The sequence below is a fragment of the Pogoniulus pusillus genome, chromosome 11, assembly GCF_015220805.1.
Source record: "Pogoniulus pusillus isolate bPogPus1 chromosome 11, bPogPus1.pri, whole genome shotgun sequence".
NCBI lineage: Eukaryota > Metazoa > Chordata > Aves > Piciformes > Lybiidae > Pogoniulus > Pogoniulus pusillus.
The window spans coordinates 2,794,099-2,812,478 of record NC_087274.1 but is presented as its reverse complement, the minus strand read 5'-3'; the positions used below and the strand labels follow the sequence as shown (position 1 = coordinate 2,812,478).

Below are 18,380 nucleotides of genomic sequence, written 5' to 3'. Positions count from 1 at the left end.
TAAAAGAGGGATTTAATCAAGATGTCCAGAACTCCTTCCTTTTTCTGTTTCTTATTTTTCTTTGTCAAAAAGTTGGAAAAAATAGCTTTAGGGAGAGCTGCACATCTACATTTTGGCTGAGATAGTCATCAGTCCTGTCTAACAAGCAGCGATCAGTGTTGTGAGCCAAAAGATTTGGCTTAAAATACATTAAATTTTTAGATGGATTTTGCTGATCTGTATGCATTTACAGTGATTGACCATCACTTCTATTAACCAGGTATTTCACCAATCTGATTTTATCCTGGGTGTGGAACATTTTAAGAGGAAATGAGATGCTGTATTTTGTGTGACTATAGTAGTTTTATATCTTACCACATTTCCATGCTCTTTAAGAATTGTTTTAAATGGAGATGTTGAGACAGGGCAGTAAGATACACAGCCTCTTTTGTCTGTCATGTGAGAAGATTTGCCAGCCTCCCAAACATCTCACCTCGGGTACCCTGTTCTCTAAATTAAATCTGACATTCTTTTATTTTACCAGCTAGTAACCTGAACTGTGATTTGTACTCTAGTGGAACTATCGCTAGTTCATCATGCCAGTCGTGAAAAGTCCTAGCACAGAAATCGTGTAGCTGGCCAAAGGAGGGAATCTGTGAGGGATTCTGTTGTATAGACATGCAAATGTACAGCTTATCTGAAGAGGACATTTGTCACTTCAGTCTTCTAAGAAGCTCTGTGCAACAAATACCATTCCATTATCGAAGTATCTATGTTGTAACAGGTAGAATAATTTGATGTGCTGAAGATGAGTTTATTGTGCTAACTTTTGTAGGTCACAGTAAAATTGTATATCTGACCATTTTATGGCATAGAACTGGTGTAAGGTGAAGAAATGTGCGTTTTAGTAGCTTGAGGCTGGCTCTTGGGACTCGCTAACTTCTGAAATCAGTTACAGCTTATCCTGAGTGTGTCTAAGAAATTGTCAGAATGTTTCTGAAAGTCGTTGTGCCAGTACTGCTTGTGTGGTTTGGTTTTGCCTGGGTTTTGGACACAAGAGGGTTGTGTCTCAGTGCCTTTCTCAGAATGACAGGGTGAGATCTCATCTGCTGCTGTCTTGCATTAATATTCCAATGTTACAGTGTTACATTAGAATATAGGGGGGGTATATTCCTGGCACTAGCTGAGAGTGTGCTGGTGGCCATCATGTGAAAAGTTAAATTCTTCACGTGAAATCACTATAAAAACTTCAGTTTGGTTTTTGTACAAACAGAACACATAAACAGCCAGAAGTTTTAATTTTAAAAGTGTTAAGAGAGCATAAAGACTTTGTTTTGTACAACTCAAAGCAGAAGTCAAAAGTACATAGAGATTTTCTGCAGGAAAGCATTGAGATGCTTTCTGCAGCATCTCAGGAAGATGTGCTCAGCATCTAGTCTAGGAACCAATCTTTTTTATTCCTGCTTCAATTTTCAAAGCTTTTGGGCCTTGGAATGTCTTATTTTTAATGTTGGTTCAGATCATAAATGTAATCTGCTTTATGGTCAGTTTTTTTTTACTCTTTCCAGACAAAATAAATAAATTTGGATTAGGTAGAATTGTTATAAAGCAATATTCAAATTGGAGCTGCACTAACAAGTAGTTAAAATGGATCTTACTCTTTCAGAAAAAAATTCTGGAAGAGATTGACTTATGAGTATTAGAAATGTGTTGATTGTCATGTTGGCATTTTTACAAGAAGAGTATTCTGTGTTAAGTTAAAGCCTTTAATTTTGGCCCAGCCCAAGAAAAAGAATCAGATTTTTCTATTTTAGTACTGCTTTTCATAATATATTCTGGGTTTATGTTAAACTGATTCATTTTTACTTTCTTCTTTGGAGTAAGCTGAACAAATGCTCTCCCAAGAGGGTGACTTTTAATTAAAGGAACTAGTTTGGGTATTGCTGTGACAAACATGTGGCTATATTCAGTTCATGCATTCTTCTGTGGAAAGAGGAAAAAAAAAAAGGAAGAAAAAAGAAAACACACAAAACCTGTTCTCTTATTCATTTTCATCAACTGTTACAATTTTTTTCCATGATATCTAACAAGACCTTGTGTGTTGCTGTACATTCCCATTTGAAACTTGCCTGGTGCACAGTAGTAATATGGGACAGTAAATGTCTGACTCCTGGTATGTTTATTAAAACCAAAGAAAAATAGAAGTCTCAGTGGGGTAGCCAAAGCCGAAATTTCCACGAGGAAGGAAAACTTAGGAGAGGGCATCTTTTCTAAGGAGTACTTGTGCTTCCAGGACGTCCTATAACTGCTAATTGGTCTTTATGTTGAGACGTTTCTGCAGTGACTCATGAACTGCAAAACAAAACCAACCCAGTTCTATTTTACTTAAGACGGACTTTTATGTAGGAGTAGTGTAGTTTGACTTGACTTGTGGAACTGGAAGCCAAAAATTAGTCTCATATTGGGAGCAAATTCAAAGTCTTCTCACTTGGCTGGGGTCAGTTTTGTGAAGTCCCATTTGGGGACTTTGCTTTGTATTTCCCCCTCCCTCCTGTGACTGAACTATCTGAAACTTCTCAGTCTGCCTTTTCTCTCCCTTATTATTCTCTTACCAAGTTTACACTCTCCTCTAGAATTATGAAGAAGAACTTTTAAATTGGATTCTCAGTGCCCCAGTGATGAGAAATTATGGAAGGAAAGTTTTTGGAGAAGAGACTTGAGACCAGTTTTGAGCCTTCTAATGAAGAAATGCTGGAACCAGTGTTTATTTTTCAGGTCATACTAGTGCAGCTACCACTGTCTCCCTCTTTAAACAAGACAGTGGTTCTGGCAGAATGTTTGTTATGTAGGACCTGCATCCACCAGTCCATTGGTTGAAATAGGTTGGGCTGAAAGGCTGTGTTTACTAGGACCACACATCTGTATGCAGCAAAGGGGTATGTAATATAAGTAAGACAAGGCAAAAATGGATGCTAGTGATTTTTTTTGTTTTAGGCTGCATGTGTATGGTCGTTGGAGTACAGCTAAAGCACAAATAGTGTGGAAGTCAGATTTAGTCATGTTTCTGAATTCTGGACACTGATGTGAATAGTTCATTGTGACACTCTGCTTTAAAAGTCTGCATAAACCATGAGATAGGTTAAAGATGATCAGAGTATTTTGAAGCTTCATGTCTTCCTGTAGTAAAGAGTTAGAGATGTGACTTCCTCTTTACTTCTCACAAGCTTTGAATGAAAATGGAGACAAGCTTTCTGGTCCTTTGAAACTCCATTTCTAAACTTCAGAAGCATCATCATTTGAACCAAACAGGTTGAATAGGTGGAAATTATTTAAAAAACAAGAGCAAAAGTTTGGGGATTTTAAGTGCTTCAGTAAATTCTGTGTTTGGGTGCTCAGCCTGTTTCTTCAGTAACCTCATTTTATTTCAGATATCATTGGTGTGTGTGTTTGCTGAAATGTTTGTAATATAAATTATTTTAATAGATTATTGTAAGCATAGACTATAATTATCAATAGCTATAATTAAACGTGCCATGTGAATAAAACTGTTTACTCTTTAATCTTAATTACAGGCAGCTCTTCAACTAGAGAATTCAAAATAGGGAGAGGCAACCATTGCAGACTGCTTCATCACTTTTGGAGACAACTAGTGAAGGAGTGCAGTTTAGAAGAAGTTTATGCTAGATAGAAGTGTAATGCTGAGACACTCAAGATGGTTTGGATCCTGTAAATAGTCCAATCATGCCAGCAGAAGGCTATTGGCATATCAGTTTATGCTTCCAAATAAAGCTATGGAATTTGAATGGCTTAGAAGTGGATGTTTCCTTTCTATACAGTGGCTCAAACTTGAAGGTGGAATTCGATTCAGGGGCTTGGTTAATGTGCAGAAGCAGTTATAGAAGTATATGCGTTACATGTAATTAAACTTGAGTCCAGTTTGGGAAACTTCAGTGTGAGCAAATGAACTTCTTTAATTGAGAGCAGATACAGCTAGGTTCAGTTTAAAGTCTAGTCAATCAGGTGGTGGATGTGCTTTTAAAGAAGTACTTTCTGCTCTACAGACCCCTCAATGATCTTTTATTTTAGACAAAGCAGTCCATGCTGCATTTTCAAGTAAAAACACTCTGCTGAGAAGAGATTTCCTAAATGGGAAATTAAATAATTAAAAATGATTCATCCAAAGTTACTTAAACTATACTAAGATAGATTTAAAGATATCAATGGCAGTAGGTGATGTAAGATTGAGAGCAGCAGTGTGGTTCTGTTGATTACTCAGTGTGGTCATTGCACTGAAGCTGTTAAACTGTTTCACTTCCATGCATTGTTTTAAATGCATAGCAGTATATTACACATATGTAGTGTCCCAAGTTACTGTGTAATCATCCATTGTACAGTCTATACAAGCTTCTACTTAACTATTTAAATGGGGATCATTAAACTGATTTTTTGATCAATTAATTTTCAGTGAATAGTTTTATCACAGAGCAAAATCCACGATAAATGACAAGGGAAAAAAAAAGTAAAGCTGTTGTCAAATCTCAGAATCTCTAAAATAATTAAAAGTAGAACAGAATAATTTGAATAAATATTTGAAGAAATTGAAGTTGAAGTTCTTTTTCTGCCTGCCAGTGAATGTCAGACTCAATCACTGGATAATTTGCTTTGTGGAAAGAGGTTTTGCTTGGAAATGGAAAGCTTGAAAAACTGGATGTGTTTATTGTAGGAGAATGTGTTTATTGTAGGAACACTCAAAATTTGATGTATTTTTTTGAGTATATGAAGAAGAGGGGTAAACATGAACTGTGATCATCAGAGATCTTCACAGAAGCTGAAACTGCTTCTAAGTGTTTGTGCTGTCTGGGATGCGAGAACATTGCAGATAACTGGCAGTGAAGAAATTGTTATTATCAGAATTGCCAACAAGCCTGGTGTCCTTATTTGGAGTTCAAAACTGCCTTTCTTCAACTGTCTGAGCCAGTGGCAAGGGAGGGGGTTGGTTTTCCACCCAACCAGCAGAGCACACACATTTCTTGACATCACTGTTCTATTGGCCTACAGATTTAATTTGTGTGCTTAAATTAGTGCTTCAAGGTTTGTGAGCACCTTGGCAAGAAGCATCCATCTTTTTTCAGTGGAGATTAGTCTGCTTGGGCTTGTTAGTTTGGGTTTTTCTTGGTTGGTTTGTGTTGTGGAGTTTTGAGTTTGTTTGTTTTGTTTTGTTTTTTAAAGCATTTGGAGAGTTTCTTGATAACAGTAACAAAGGATACATTTAAGCACAAATTTCTGAGTTTCCAAACCACACTTTGTGATTCCCTTCCCGTGTTAAAGTTCTCTTCAACCTACGACAGTAAATATCAGTGACAGATTGCAAGTGAAATTGGAAATGCAAAAACCCAAACCATAGAAAGATCTGAAATACTTTGATTATGAAAGTATTGATGATGAAATGATGAAAGACTTGGAAGATTTGAAATACCAAGGCCTATTCAAGAAAAATACATCTGGGCACTGTTTCTTTCTAAAAGTACTCTTTATCTTTGGATAATTTCCTTTTTTAGCTCTGGAAACAAGATTATTTGCAGTGCAGAATTATTCAAAGCAGTTCAGTGTCCAAAAAGAGAAATGATTTGAAACGATTTACAGTAGCAGTGTTGAGTGCTACAGTGCAGTAACCGTGCTGCACACAAAGCAATGGGCAAGCAAAACATACATTTGATAATGTATTTTTTTTCTTCCTGCCTAAACTATTAGTTTTACAACCACTTTATACCAAAGCAAACATGAAAATATGTGAATTGATTGAAATAGACGAAGAGCAGTGTGAATACATTGTACTTGCACCTGAGCGCAGCTCACTCTTACAGGACTGAGACATATCTTAGGTCCTGTTAACACATTGATTCTAGACCTCTAACTGTACCAGTATGCTTCTTCTGTCATAGGAAGTGTTAAAGAACTTTTAATTTCTCAGAAAACATCAAGAATGCTTGTTTTGAGGTTCTTTTTTCACCTCTCTTCTTGGTTTGATGTAACAAATATCCCTGTGCATGTTGAGCTCTTCTTGTGAAAGAGACATCAACAAAGATGGAGAGTCTGGGTTTTGGGTTGTTACTTTCTTTATGAAGGATAACAACAATAAGTAGGACAATTACAGTTTCGTTCTGAGGGAAGGAAGTGTCAACAAATGAGAGGAAATATGAAGTCTTTGCTTCTTTCAGCAGTGTTCCTTCATTCTAGTTTATCTTCACCTGAAGTCCCTGGGGAGGGTTTGTCACTTCTGATTATTTCAGGTAAAGCAGGGTTATCATTCTTGCTGTTCCATGTCTTGAAGGGCTGTTTCTTTTATGGCATTACCGTGTGACAGACATTTTTCTTCTAGAATTGCAAACACTCAGAACAATTCTGATTTACAGCTCTGCCAGCTTTTTGTGATACTTGGACTCTGGAAAGACTATTAGTGACTTGAGAGCGTCTGTTCTGCCTTGTTGATATCTTACTGGAATCATAGAATCAACCAGGTTGGAGGAGACCTCAAAGATCATCCAGTCCAACTTGTCACTCAGCCCTATCCTGTCAACTAGATCATGGCACCAAGTGCCCCATGCAGGCTTTGCTTTAACACCTCCAGGGACAGCAACTACATCACCTCCCTGGGCAGCCCTTTCCAATGCCAGTCACTGTCTCTGGGAAAGAACTTCCTCCTAACATCCAGCCTAGACCTCCCCTGGTACAACTTGAGACTGTGTCCCCTTGTTCTGTTGCTGGTTGCCTGGGAGAAGAGATTGACCCCACCTGGCTACAGCCTCCCTAGGACTGATCCTACAGTCCTAAAATAAGGAAGCTTCAGGACTCCCTGAAGTAATTTAATCTTGATTGTGTGTGTTTTGCTTTGGAGTTTTGTAATTAAACCAACTCTGCTCTGTGCATATCTGATCTTGGATCAAGATGATAGAAAAGTTGGGTATAATCTTGATGCTTGTGGCTGTGTTTGTGCCTGGCTGTGAAACTCCATGGCATGATTAAACCTTTCCCACTGATTTGTGCAGAGCATGTTGAAAGGCAGGCTAACAAGCATTCTCTCATTTTCTACAATCAGAACTCAATTAAACTTGGAAATCTGGTTTTACACACAGATGCTGTTGACCCAGCACTTCTGTAAGGGAAACATCTGGCAGTTCATCTTGTATATTGTTTCAGAGTGCCTCATTTGGTACATAAGATTTTCATTCTTTAACATTTGAGAGGGAGTGATCTATCTGGTGCCATCTTGCCATTCTATCTTAATGTTTGATTTATTTTTCTTCTATCATTTGACAAACCGTTGTGCATCAAGATACTTCTTAAGGGTACCTTTTCATTTGGGTTACTTTTGTTCCCCCCTTTCCAATGCATTAATGTTTTAATGATGCTGCTCTTAGATGCAGTATCTGGGCATCTGTCTGCCTTGGCAGGACTCTGTTGGGGCTTTGTTGTTTGGTTTTTTTCTCCCACTCCCCATTAAACTTATTTCCTGTATTTACAGGAGTACTGGAAGGAGTAGGAAGGGTTGAACAAACACCTCAGAGAACTGTTTCCTCTTAATGGTTACATCCAAGCTGACTGGCACTTTCTCTCAGTTTTCTTTAACCATTTAGCTTAGTAGGGTTTGTTATGCATAGATTTTGATTGAAAAATTATTAATATGAAGTTTAAAATGCCAGAATCCTGCTTGTGTTCACTCTTCGGTCTCAGATCACACAGCATGTAATATATATGTCACTTCTCATTGAGGCATGCATATGAAACTGCTGTTATGGACAGCTTCATTTGTCTTTTGGATTTTCTCTGGGAATAAAATCCATCCTGCCAATAGATTCTCTGGAAAATTAAAGACTTAGCTGTTGACCAGAATGTCAGTTTGGTTAGCAGAGGAACCTAAACCAAAGAAGTCAGATGGAAGCTGGTACATGATTAGTTTCAAAGCTTTTATGAACTTAAGTTTTGTTGTTTTGTTTTTTTTTTAACAAATATGAAGTAGGTTTAATGAGTGGATTCTAATACTTTAACTGGTAATAGATGCACAATAGTTGCGTGTAGCTGGAGACTTTTATTATCTATGGAGAGAACTGAAATATTTCTAGTAGTGCCCTTTACAGATTCTTTTATTTTGTTACACTTTCTGCTTGGCATCATGGATAGCAGAATTAAAGGAAAGAAAGTGTAGCATCTCATCTGAATTAACATCCAAGATTGAATTAATTACACTCAGTGTCTTTTAGATAGTGAAACAGCTCTTCAGACTAGCTTTTTATCCTAGGCTTTGCCCTTCCATAAGTCTGCCTCTTTCTCGTTCATGGGTATTTCCTGTTTTGTTGAAGTGTGGAGGGGTTTTGTTTGGGTATCTTTTGTTTCAAAACATTTTCATAGTGCATTACATTTAACTTCTATCTTGTAGCTGTCCAGGAGAAATAGTCTAGTTAGAAAGCAGTGGACAAATAGACAAATGGGGCTCTAGCCAGCCTGATCTAGGGTAGGGTGTCCCTGCCCATGACAGGGGGGTTGGAACTAGATGATCCTTGTGGTCCCTTCCAACCCTGACTGATTCTATGATTTAGATTCTCTCTGTATTTTAAATGGATTGAAAATTATGTTTTAAGACATCTGCTTGAAATGGTCTTTCATTTATGTTACTGGACAGGAGAATACCTTGCAGTGTTTTAACAGAAAATACCTGTTGTTTGGAGCTTGACACTTTGAGTTTAAGGTTAAAATTCCAAGACGAAGAATGAAGTAGTCATGCTGAATAAAAAATGAGTAAAGGTTCTAAATTAATTAATATTTTGGCTGAGGGAAATACTTTTCTTTTTGACTAACTTGTACGATAGATATACTAGATGTCATTTTAAAGAGTCAGTAAATTTATGTTCCATGGGAAATGCAACTGCTCCAAGTGTCTAATGGAAAACTTCAGCCATCTTGTTACTTAATTTTCATTCCATTAATGTATAAGATTATTAGCTGAATTATCACCTCTAGGTATCTGTCAAGGTGTGAATCCTTAATTTGCAGTAGTCCAGGAAATTTGACACAGATGTTGATGATAGCTGTTTAAACACCTTGATCTGTGAATAGCAAGATTCTTACTGTTGTTTCTTATTCCAGGTAGGAGAAGACCAAGAGTGCATCGTCCTCGTTCTCCAATTTTGGAAGAAAAAGATATCCCACCCTTGGAGTTTCCTAAATCCTCAGAGGACTTAATGGTGCCTAGTGAGCATATAATGAATGTTATTGCCATCTATGAGGTACTAAGGAACTTTGGCACTGTTTTACGCCTCTCTCCTTTTCGTTTTGAGGACTTCTGTGCTGCTCTGGTAAGTCAAGAGCAGTGCACACTTATGGCAGAGATGCATATAGTGCTTTTAAAAGCAGTTTTACGTGAAGAAGACACTTCAAATACTACCTTTGGACCTGCTGACCTCAAAGATAGCGTTAATTCCACTTTGTATTTCATAGATGGAATGACGTGGCCAGAGGTTCTGCGGGTATATTGTGAGAGTGACAAGGAATACCATCATGTTCTTCCTTACCAAGAGACAGAGGACTATCCTTATGGACCAGTAGAGAATAAAATCAAAGTTCTGCAGTTCTTAGTGGATCAGTTTCTTACCACAAACATTGCACGCGAAGAGTTAATGTCAGAAGGTGTTATTCAGTATGATGATCATTGTAGGGTTTGTCACAAACTTGGGGATTTGCTTTGCTGTGAAACTTGTTCAGCTGTCTACCATTTGGAGTGCGTGAAACCGCCTCTGGAGGAGGTACCGGAAGACGAGTGGCAGTGTGAGGTCTGTGTGGCCCACAAGGTGCCTGGAGTAACTGACTGTGTTGCTGAGATCCAAAAAAATAAACCCTACATTCGACACGAACCTATCGGATACGACAGGCACAGACGGAAATACTGGTTCCTGAACAGGAGAATCATTGTGTAAGTAACTTTCTCTGCTGGCAAAGAACTCCCCCAGGGATCAGTATAGGTTAGGGACTGATCTGTTAGAAGGCAGCAAAGGGGAAAAGGATTTGGGATTGACCATGAGCCAGCAATGTGCTCTCGTGGCCAAGAGGGGCAATGCCATACTAGTGCATATTAGGGCCTTGGTAAGTAGGTTGAAAGAGGTTCTCCTGCCCCTCTGCCCTAGTGAGGCCAAATCTGGAGCACTGTGTTCAGTTCTGGGCCCTCCGGTTCAAGAGGGACATAGAACTGCTTTGAGAGTCCAACACAAAGCTGCAGAGATGATTAAGGGAATGGAACATCTCTGTTATGAGAAGGGTCTGAGGGAGCTGAGACTGTGCTGCTTGGAGCAGAGAAGACTGAGAGATGACCTCATCAATGGTTATAAAGATGTAAAGGGCGAGTGCCAGGAGGCTGGAGCCAGGCTCTGCTGGGTGATGGCCAGTGACAGGACAAGGGGCACTGGGTGGAGACTGAGGCACAAGAAGCTTCATTTAAACAGGAGGAGGATTTTTTTTTCCCCTGTAAGGGTGACAGAACCCTGGCACAGGCTGCCCAGGGGGGTTGTGGAGTCTCCCTCTCTGGAGATATTCAAAACCTGCCTTGATGTGTTCCTGTGTGATCTGCTCTGGGTGATCCTGCTCTGGCAAGGGGGCTTGGACTGGATGAGCTTTGGAGGTCCCTTTCAGCCCCTGACATTCTATGATTCTATGATAATGTGGCATTGAATGGATTTTTAATGTATTCTGGAAATTGCTGGTGCCATCTTAAAATTGTTAGAAAAGACCACTGTGTGCTGGTTTGTAAGTAGGTATTTCACAGAGTGGCTTAGGTTGGAATGGACCACATCTGTTCCAGCCTCCTTGCCACTGGCAGTGACACCTCTCAACTAGACTTGGACCTATTCCAGAGCCTCGCCAGCCTTGTGCTAAAGAAGTTCTCTATAAGTTCTAGTCTAAGCCTGCTCTCCCTCAGCTTAAAACCATTCCCCCATGTTATTAACCCATCAGCTTTCTCCAAAATAAATAATAATATTTATATAAAAAGAGGGAAAAAAACCCAGGACCTCCATCTTAATGTGCCTAAAATACATCAATGTGAAGAAAAGAAAGGGAATTTTAATGAGAACTCTCCACTTACTTGTAAAAACTGCTAAAAAGTAGTTTAGCTCTTTTTGTGATCACATAGTGCATAGGGCAGGAGTTCCAACATAGTCATCTGCCAAGATGGTGTTTGCTATGGTATGCTGGTTTGATACTGGTCTGCCTTTGAAGCCAAGTCTTTCAGAGGCACTCGGAGGTATTCACCATCTCTGTAATGAGAACTGCAGAAAATGTTGTATGTGAACACTTCTGTAGGCATAAACAAAGTCAGAATAGCAAGAAATGCCTGTCTGTAAGTGATCTACTCTGTATCTTTAACTCAATTTCAAATCAAAACAAGGCATGTAGTAACAGGACATGGGGTAATGGCTTCAGACTGGTGGAAGCTCAATTTAGAATAGATGCTGGAAAGAAATTCTTCAGCATGAGGATGGTGAGGCACTAGAACAGGTTGCCTTGAGAAGCTTTGGGGGTTCCAACCCTGGAGGTGTTGGAGGCCAGGTTGGATGGGGCCATGAGCATTCTGGTCTAATAGGAGGTATTTCTGTTTGTGGCAGGCATCTGGAATCAGGTGATCTTGTTAAAGTCCTTTCTGACTCAAACCATTCTATGGTTCTGTGAACCCTTGTTGGAAGGGCATGGTGCTCTGATTTTTTTCACCTGAGTTGAATCTGAAATTGTAAAAGTATTTCCACATTTTTCACAGGAGAATAGCTGAAGATTGGGTTTTCTTCTTCAAGCCTCTTATGTAATTGTTCTCCTAATGGAGGCAAAAGATTATTTAAGTGAAACCAATGGTATTGTTAATTTAGAAAAAATTAAGAGATTTTAACTAGTTCTCTTGACATAGAAGTGTCTGTTCTGTATTATGAACAAAAGAACCCCTAACGGGATTTCATGCAAAACAGATTGCAATGAATATAAAGATATTAGCCCAAGTCCTTAAGAGAGATTGCAAGGACTGTTGCTGCTATTACATCTTGCAAACAGTGCCTTTAAGGACTCAAGGACTCCTTCAAAATACAGTGCTCTTTCTCTAATGCTTTAATGATTGTTTATCATTGCTTTTTGTGTCCTGCATTATTTCACACCTCAAAAAAAAAAGAAAGTTCATATTTGGTTATTTTTAGTATCAACTAAACTTGTCTAAGTGCAGGGCAATTTTGATACTTTTATCTTTTTACAGATCTCTCTGTTTTTATACTCAGTCACACGCTCTGCGTTCTGCGTTGTATCATTTGGGTGGTTCAGCAGGATGTGATGGTCACTCTGAAACTTTCATTGCCTCATGCATCATTTTCTACCTTCTATTTCCAGAAAATGAATCGAAAGCTTGATTTTCACAGTAAGCCCTACAGGCTGGGGGAGGAGTGGCTGGAGAGCTGCCTGGCAGAAAGGGACCTGGGGGTTGTTGGTGGACAGCCAGCTGAACGTGAGCCAGCAGTGTGCCCAGGTGGCCAAGAAGGCCAACAGCATTCTGGCCTGTGTCAGACATAGTGTGACCAGCAGGAGTAGGGAGGTGCTCATGCCCCTGTACTTAGCACTTGTGAGACCACACCTCCAGTGCTGGGCCCAGTTTTGGTCACCACAGTATAGGAGGGACATTGAGGTGCTGGAGCGGGTGCAGAGAAGGGCAACGAGGCTGGGGAGAGGTCTGGCAAACATGGCCTATGAGGAGCCGCTGAGGGAACTGGGGTTGTCTAGTCTGGAGGAGGCTGAGAGGGCACCTTATTGTCCTCTACAACTACCTGAAGGGAGGTTATAGTGAGGCTGGAACTGGTCTCTTCTCCCAAAGTACTAATGATCGGACAAGGGGAAATGGCCTCAAATTGCATCAGAGGAGGTTTAGGTTGGATATTCAGAGGAAGTTCTTTCCTGAGTGGGTGGTCAGGCTCTGGAACAGACTGCCCAGGGAGGTGGTGGAGTCACCATCCCTGGGGGTGTTCAAAAGGAGAGTGGCTGTGGCACTTGAGGCTATGATCTAGTGATTAAAGGTGCTGGAATGAAGGTTGGTTTGGATGATCCTGGTGGTTCTTTCCAACCGTAGCAATTCATAGTGATTAGATGTTGTACTGAGGGATTTGGTTTAGCCAAGGACTTGTCAATGTGAAACTAATGACTGGACTCGATGATCTTGAAGGGCTTTTCCAATCTGAGAAATTCTGTGATGAACATGGAAGTGATACTCTCTTTTGCTGCAGATTGTTAATTTACAGATTATCCATTTACAGAAACATCCATGGGGTTTTTTTTGTATCTTTCCTTTCAAACCTGTGAGGAAAAGGTTGTTTCTAAAGTGGGTTTGTCTCAGTGACAGAACAATTACATTCTGTGTGTCAGCAGAGGTCTGGGAATTAACATTAAAAAGTCCAAAGGTGATTTTAAGGTAAACAGGTTTTTATTCCTTCCCATACTTAGGCAGGTTGATCATTATTTTTGACTTAACTTGATTTATGAAACAGTGGGATTTTTTTTTTCCCAGCAAAGTGAAATATTTGATGTTCAGAAGGTTTGGATACAGTGTGTTTGAAGCTCAGATCCTACAGGTGCTTCCTGATCTTTTGAAATGTACATGTGAACAGTTCTTTTACACACTGGTAGGGATTTTAACTGCACTAAAAAGACATTTGCAACGGTCAAATGTACTGATGTGGGCAATGATTTTACATTCCAGTTAGGAGGTCACTGAGCAAATTGTATTTTAGAACTCATAAATCAAGTTTTACAAATCTAAGTTCTGTATCTTAATTGGGCTTTAAAGAGGAAACACATCATCAGTATTCCATTTCAAATCAAAATAGATGAGCTGTAAAAAAAACAGCAAAAGGAAAGATTTTATTGGATTTTCCATTTTCCTGGGGTTTTTGTTAGTGATTATAGTATTTCAAAACTTAAATAGAAAAGTATTTTTTGTTGTTTACAAAGACAAGAAGAAAGGCAGTTTAACTATTAATTGTTTCCTGACTTTCTTTTGTGTTTTCATGGGGATTGTCTAGGTTAAAAGAGTCTTTCCCTGCTGGTCCCTATCCTTATTGTCATTAGATGTCATACCTTCTGCTAGTGTAAATGTACCTGTGCATTCTTTCCAAAGTATATGGTTTGGATTAAAAAACTTTCCAGTGCTCCTGATGGAATCAGGAGAAGTCACAGACAATTTTTCCTAGTAGATCTGCAGTAGCAGTGCTCATTGACAGTGCCAGGTGAGCTGTATAGAACCAACCCATTCCACTGGGCACCTCATAGAACTTTGACATAATTCAATTTATACATATTGTGCCTCAAAGCTTTATACTAAATCTACTGTCTAAGGGGACAAAAGTATCTCTGACATGGCTAAGATCTGTGGAAACACAGCTGAAATTATTCACATAAATATTAAACTCTAGTTTCAGAGAGCAGCATCTATCAAAGGGCCTTGGGGGTCCTGGCAGACAACAGGATGACCATCAGCCAGCAGCGTGGCCTTGTGGCCAAAAAGGCCAGTAATGCCCTGGAGTGGATTAGAAGGGGCAAGACTTGGGGCAAGACTTGGGCCAAGAGAGATTTTCTTCTCTCTTTTCTCTGCCTTGGTGAGGGGAGTATCTGGCGTGTTGTGTCCAGTTCTGGGGCCACTCAGTTCAAGGAGGATCTCAGGGAATTGCTTTAAAGAGTCCAGCACAGAGCCAAAAAGATGCTTAAGGGAGTAGAACATCTTCCTGCTAAGGGAGCTGCGGCTCTTCAGCTTGGAGCAGAGGAGCCTGACCTCATTCCTGTTTATAAAGATACGCAGGGCAATGTCAGAGGGCCACAACCAGGCTCTGCTCAGGGATGTCCAATGACAGGACAAGGGGCAAAGGACAGTATTTCTTTGCAATACACCAGGTTTTATTATCCAAACCCAAACTCTGTTTTGTAGCAATGGTTATGACAAATGAGTAGTTGAATTTTGAGTAATGTTGCCTAATGAGGCACCCTCAGACACTGATGCAGCCAAGCAAGGCAAGGGCCCTTAGAAATCCCCAAGGGATCTGAGTGGGTCACTTAGCCTCACAGAATCACAGAAATGGTCAGCTTGGAAAAGCCTCTCAGGATTGCCCAGGGAGGTGGTGGAGTGGCCGTGCCTGGAGGTGTTGAAGCCAAGCCTGGCTGGGGCACTTAGTGCCATGGTCTGGTTGACTGGCCAGGGCTGTGTACTAGATTGGACTGGATGATCTTGGAGGTCTCTTCCAACCTGCTTGATTCTATGATTCTATGATTAACGTCATAACCACAGTTGTTTCTTAGAGAGAATGTGGAAAATATTACAAAGATGATGATCAAGTTGCCTTATAGTTGTTTGGCTTTCTGAATGTCTGGGGCTGTTTTTTACTGTCTTTAAAGTATAAGCCATGTAGCAGCAGCCAGTAGAGAACATAAAAACAAACCTTCCAAGGGTACATCTTTCAGCTTTCTGTTGCTGTTGACAGTTGGATTCAGTGAGCCTTGGGTCTGTAATGCTTTTACAGGTAGCACACAGAGAGCAATGGTTTAGCTTCTCTCCCATTAGTGAAGGCAAGGCTGGTAAAGCACTGTGTCACCCCACAATGGTGTTGAAGGTGTTGGGAGTGGCAGAAATGAGCGATCCTGCCCACAGCCAGCCTATATCTGGGTGTTGATGCTGCTGAACAGAACTGAACAAACCGAGCAGAAATCAAGCAGTCTTCTGCAGAGCTACTTGGAGAACCTCTTCCAAATGTTCTCTGGCACTGTGGGAGAATCTGTTACCTGAGATACATCCAAAGCTTGCTTAGTCTGGTAACCCTGTTGAGATGCTTTTGGCACTGTGGTCCTCCAGTAGTTTTGTCCAGCCTCCTGATATTGTGGAGTACCAGAGAAAATATGGGAATCCCCATGTCATTTCCAAGGAGCATATTATGACTCTTGTCCCTCACTGGTGGTGTCACAGGTGAACACTTTAATAATGCTAATGTGGAATATTTTCTGAATGTCTCATTCAGAGATTTCCTAACTTTGGTATTTCTTGACTGTGCAGTCAGAAGGACTACCCTCGATGGATTCTGGAGCCATACCCTTTTTCATTGCTGATTGTTGGTTACTGCAGTAGTAAATACAATGAGAATACATCTTGTTGCCAGGAAGGACAGACCAGTTTTAAGGAGACTCTTCAAAGGCTTTCCTGAGGGATTTGTTGTGAGAACTTCTGAGGGGATGAAAAAAGGAAGGAAGTGAGAAAGGAGTATTTGGATACTCAACTGGGTGCAGATGAATGCCATTGTGTGGTTTCTTTGTTCACGTTCAGATACTGGCATTTAGTAAGCCTGCAAAAGTAGACTGATGCTAATTTTTGACAATTACCCAGATATTTTAAACATTTCTTTTAATACTCTACAGAGAAGAAGATTCAGAAAGTGAGAAAGATAAGAAAATCTGGTACTATAGCACAAAGATACAACTGGCAGAGTTAATTGAATGCCTAGACAAAGATTACTGGGAAGCTGACCTATGCAAAACTATGGATGAAATGCGCGAAGAAATCCATAGGCACATGGATGTGACAGAAGATCTTACCAACAAAGCAAGGGGCAGCAACAAGTCTTTCCTTTCTGCAGCAAATGGTAAGAGTGTTTTGTTTAATGGGAACAGATGTTGGACTGAATTGAGTGCTAGTTTGTTTTGTAATCAGAAGTTGATGCAGAAACGTCACGCAGGTGCCAGCACAGCTACGTAGTGCTGAATTCTTGAGGACACATCCTCAGTGGCTCTGTAAGTGGTGGCTTGTTGTTTATTGACAACAACATATTTTTATTGTAGATGAAATTTTGGATGTTATCAGAGCAAGGAAAGGAGAAATAGTGGAAGATAAAGCCACAGCAGATGATGAAGCAGAAAAGGTCAGAAGTGATGTTGATAATGATCACACAGATGCTGAGAAAGGCAAGGAAGAATCTGGAGACCAAGATAAAACTGAGGAAACACCTGCTGAGCAAGATGGAGAAAAAGGGAAAACAGAAGGTAAGAAACTCTGTGCTTTAACAACTTCGTTTAGGTCAACCGAGTCCTTAGTTAGGATCCTTACAATTTTTTGAGTGTTACTCTCACCTTTTTTTTTTGTATGATTCTCTAAGTTAGTTGTTAAGGAATAGATGATATTTGTCAGTTCCTTTGGCCATGTGTTGGAATTGTTTTTCCTGTTAACAGTTTCATTTCAGTTTTCCTACTTTGCAAATTAAGTACAGCTAGCTTGTGGATACCTTGGTTGAATTACAAGTGGCACTTCCAGGTTGTGATCAATGTGTTTGCAGAAAGCAGTATCACATCTTTTTAAACGTATTTTTCCTCACCAAATAGTTTGCTCTTTGATTCTGAGACAGTACTGCCTCATTGAAGAAAAAAGGGAAAAGCTCCATGTCCATTATCAAACAGACAAACAAAGCTGCTTTCTAGGGATGATGGCAAATGACATCCTGAGGTATACTAAAGAATATCCCTAAAGTTTTGTTGTGCATTTTACTGTAGAGGCAACAGTCGTTGGGGATAAAAGTAACTCTGTGACATCAAGCAGTGATGACAGCAACACAAATCCTTCCGCAGGAGAGACTAGTTGCTTGGAAGGGAAGAACGCAATGGGGTGTCAGTCAGAAAGCCTTGATAGCAACAACGTGGCAGAGAAGAAGGTGGCATCAGAGCTCCCTCAGGAACTCTCAGGTACAGAGGGCACTGTCACCAATGCCTCTGTAATTTGGGGAATCTGTTCAGTTTTTCTATCCAGTTTGTCCTCTAAAACCATTCACAGCGCACATCACTCATGCCATTTGCTTGCAGTGCCATCCTTTACTGCTACGTTGTCATTAACATTTCAGAGTTAATTTTCTTGCAACTAGTGCTTGAAACTTGTGGCCCATTAGCATTTGTTTCCATGCCTTTCCCAGATGACTATGGCTAAGCTTTTTTTGTGTTCTTTTTTTTCTGTATATTTTATTTTTCCTCAGCAATCCATAACAATTGTTAGCATCCTATCAAAGTTTAGCTCAAATTCTGATTTGCTCCTGGCTTGTTTATTATTTTAACTTCTCATTTACTGTACCAAGTACTAACAAACAAAAATATTTTCATTCATGTGAATAAACCGTTGCACTGAAATGTCAGGATGGAAATTGTCATGCTTGGAATTTTAAACAGATTTCAGAATTGGAAGCAGAGATGCTCTTGGATTTTAAAATGTTTTGTTCTACCATGTCAGTAGTTCAAAAGCAGTAATATATACTTTAAAAAAAACAAAAGTTGTTACATGTAGGAATAAATGAGACTTGGTTAGGTGTCATTTAAGTTTT

The 18,380-nt window shown here is 39.8% G+C and overlaps 1 protein-coding gene across 6 annotated transcripts in view; it reads left to right on the top strand.

The window, feature by feature from the left end:
* BPTF (bromodomain PHD finger transcription factor) overlaps positions 1–18,380 on the top strand; it is a 54,992-nt gene that overhangs the window by 4,097 nt on the left and 32,515 nt on the right. For 4 of the 6 annotated variants that reach the window (XM_064150592.1, XM_064150594.1, XM_064150595.1 and 1 more), the window contains exons 2-5: positions 9,121–9,943; positions 16,441–16,664; positions 16,861–17,061; positions 17,566–17,754. In XM_064150592.1, the coding sequence (XP_064006662.1) occupies positions 9,121–9,943; positions 16,441–16,664; positions 16,861–17,061; positions 17,566–17,754 (1,437 nt within the window). The remainder of the gene's footprint in view (positions 1–9,120; positions 9,944–16,440; positions 16,665–16,860; positions 17,062–17,565; positions 17,755–18,380) is intronic. The other 2 variants (XM_064150593.1, XM_064150596.1) reach the window with 2 other exon arrangements.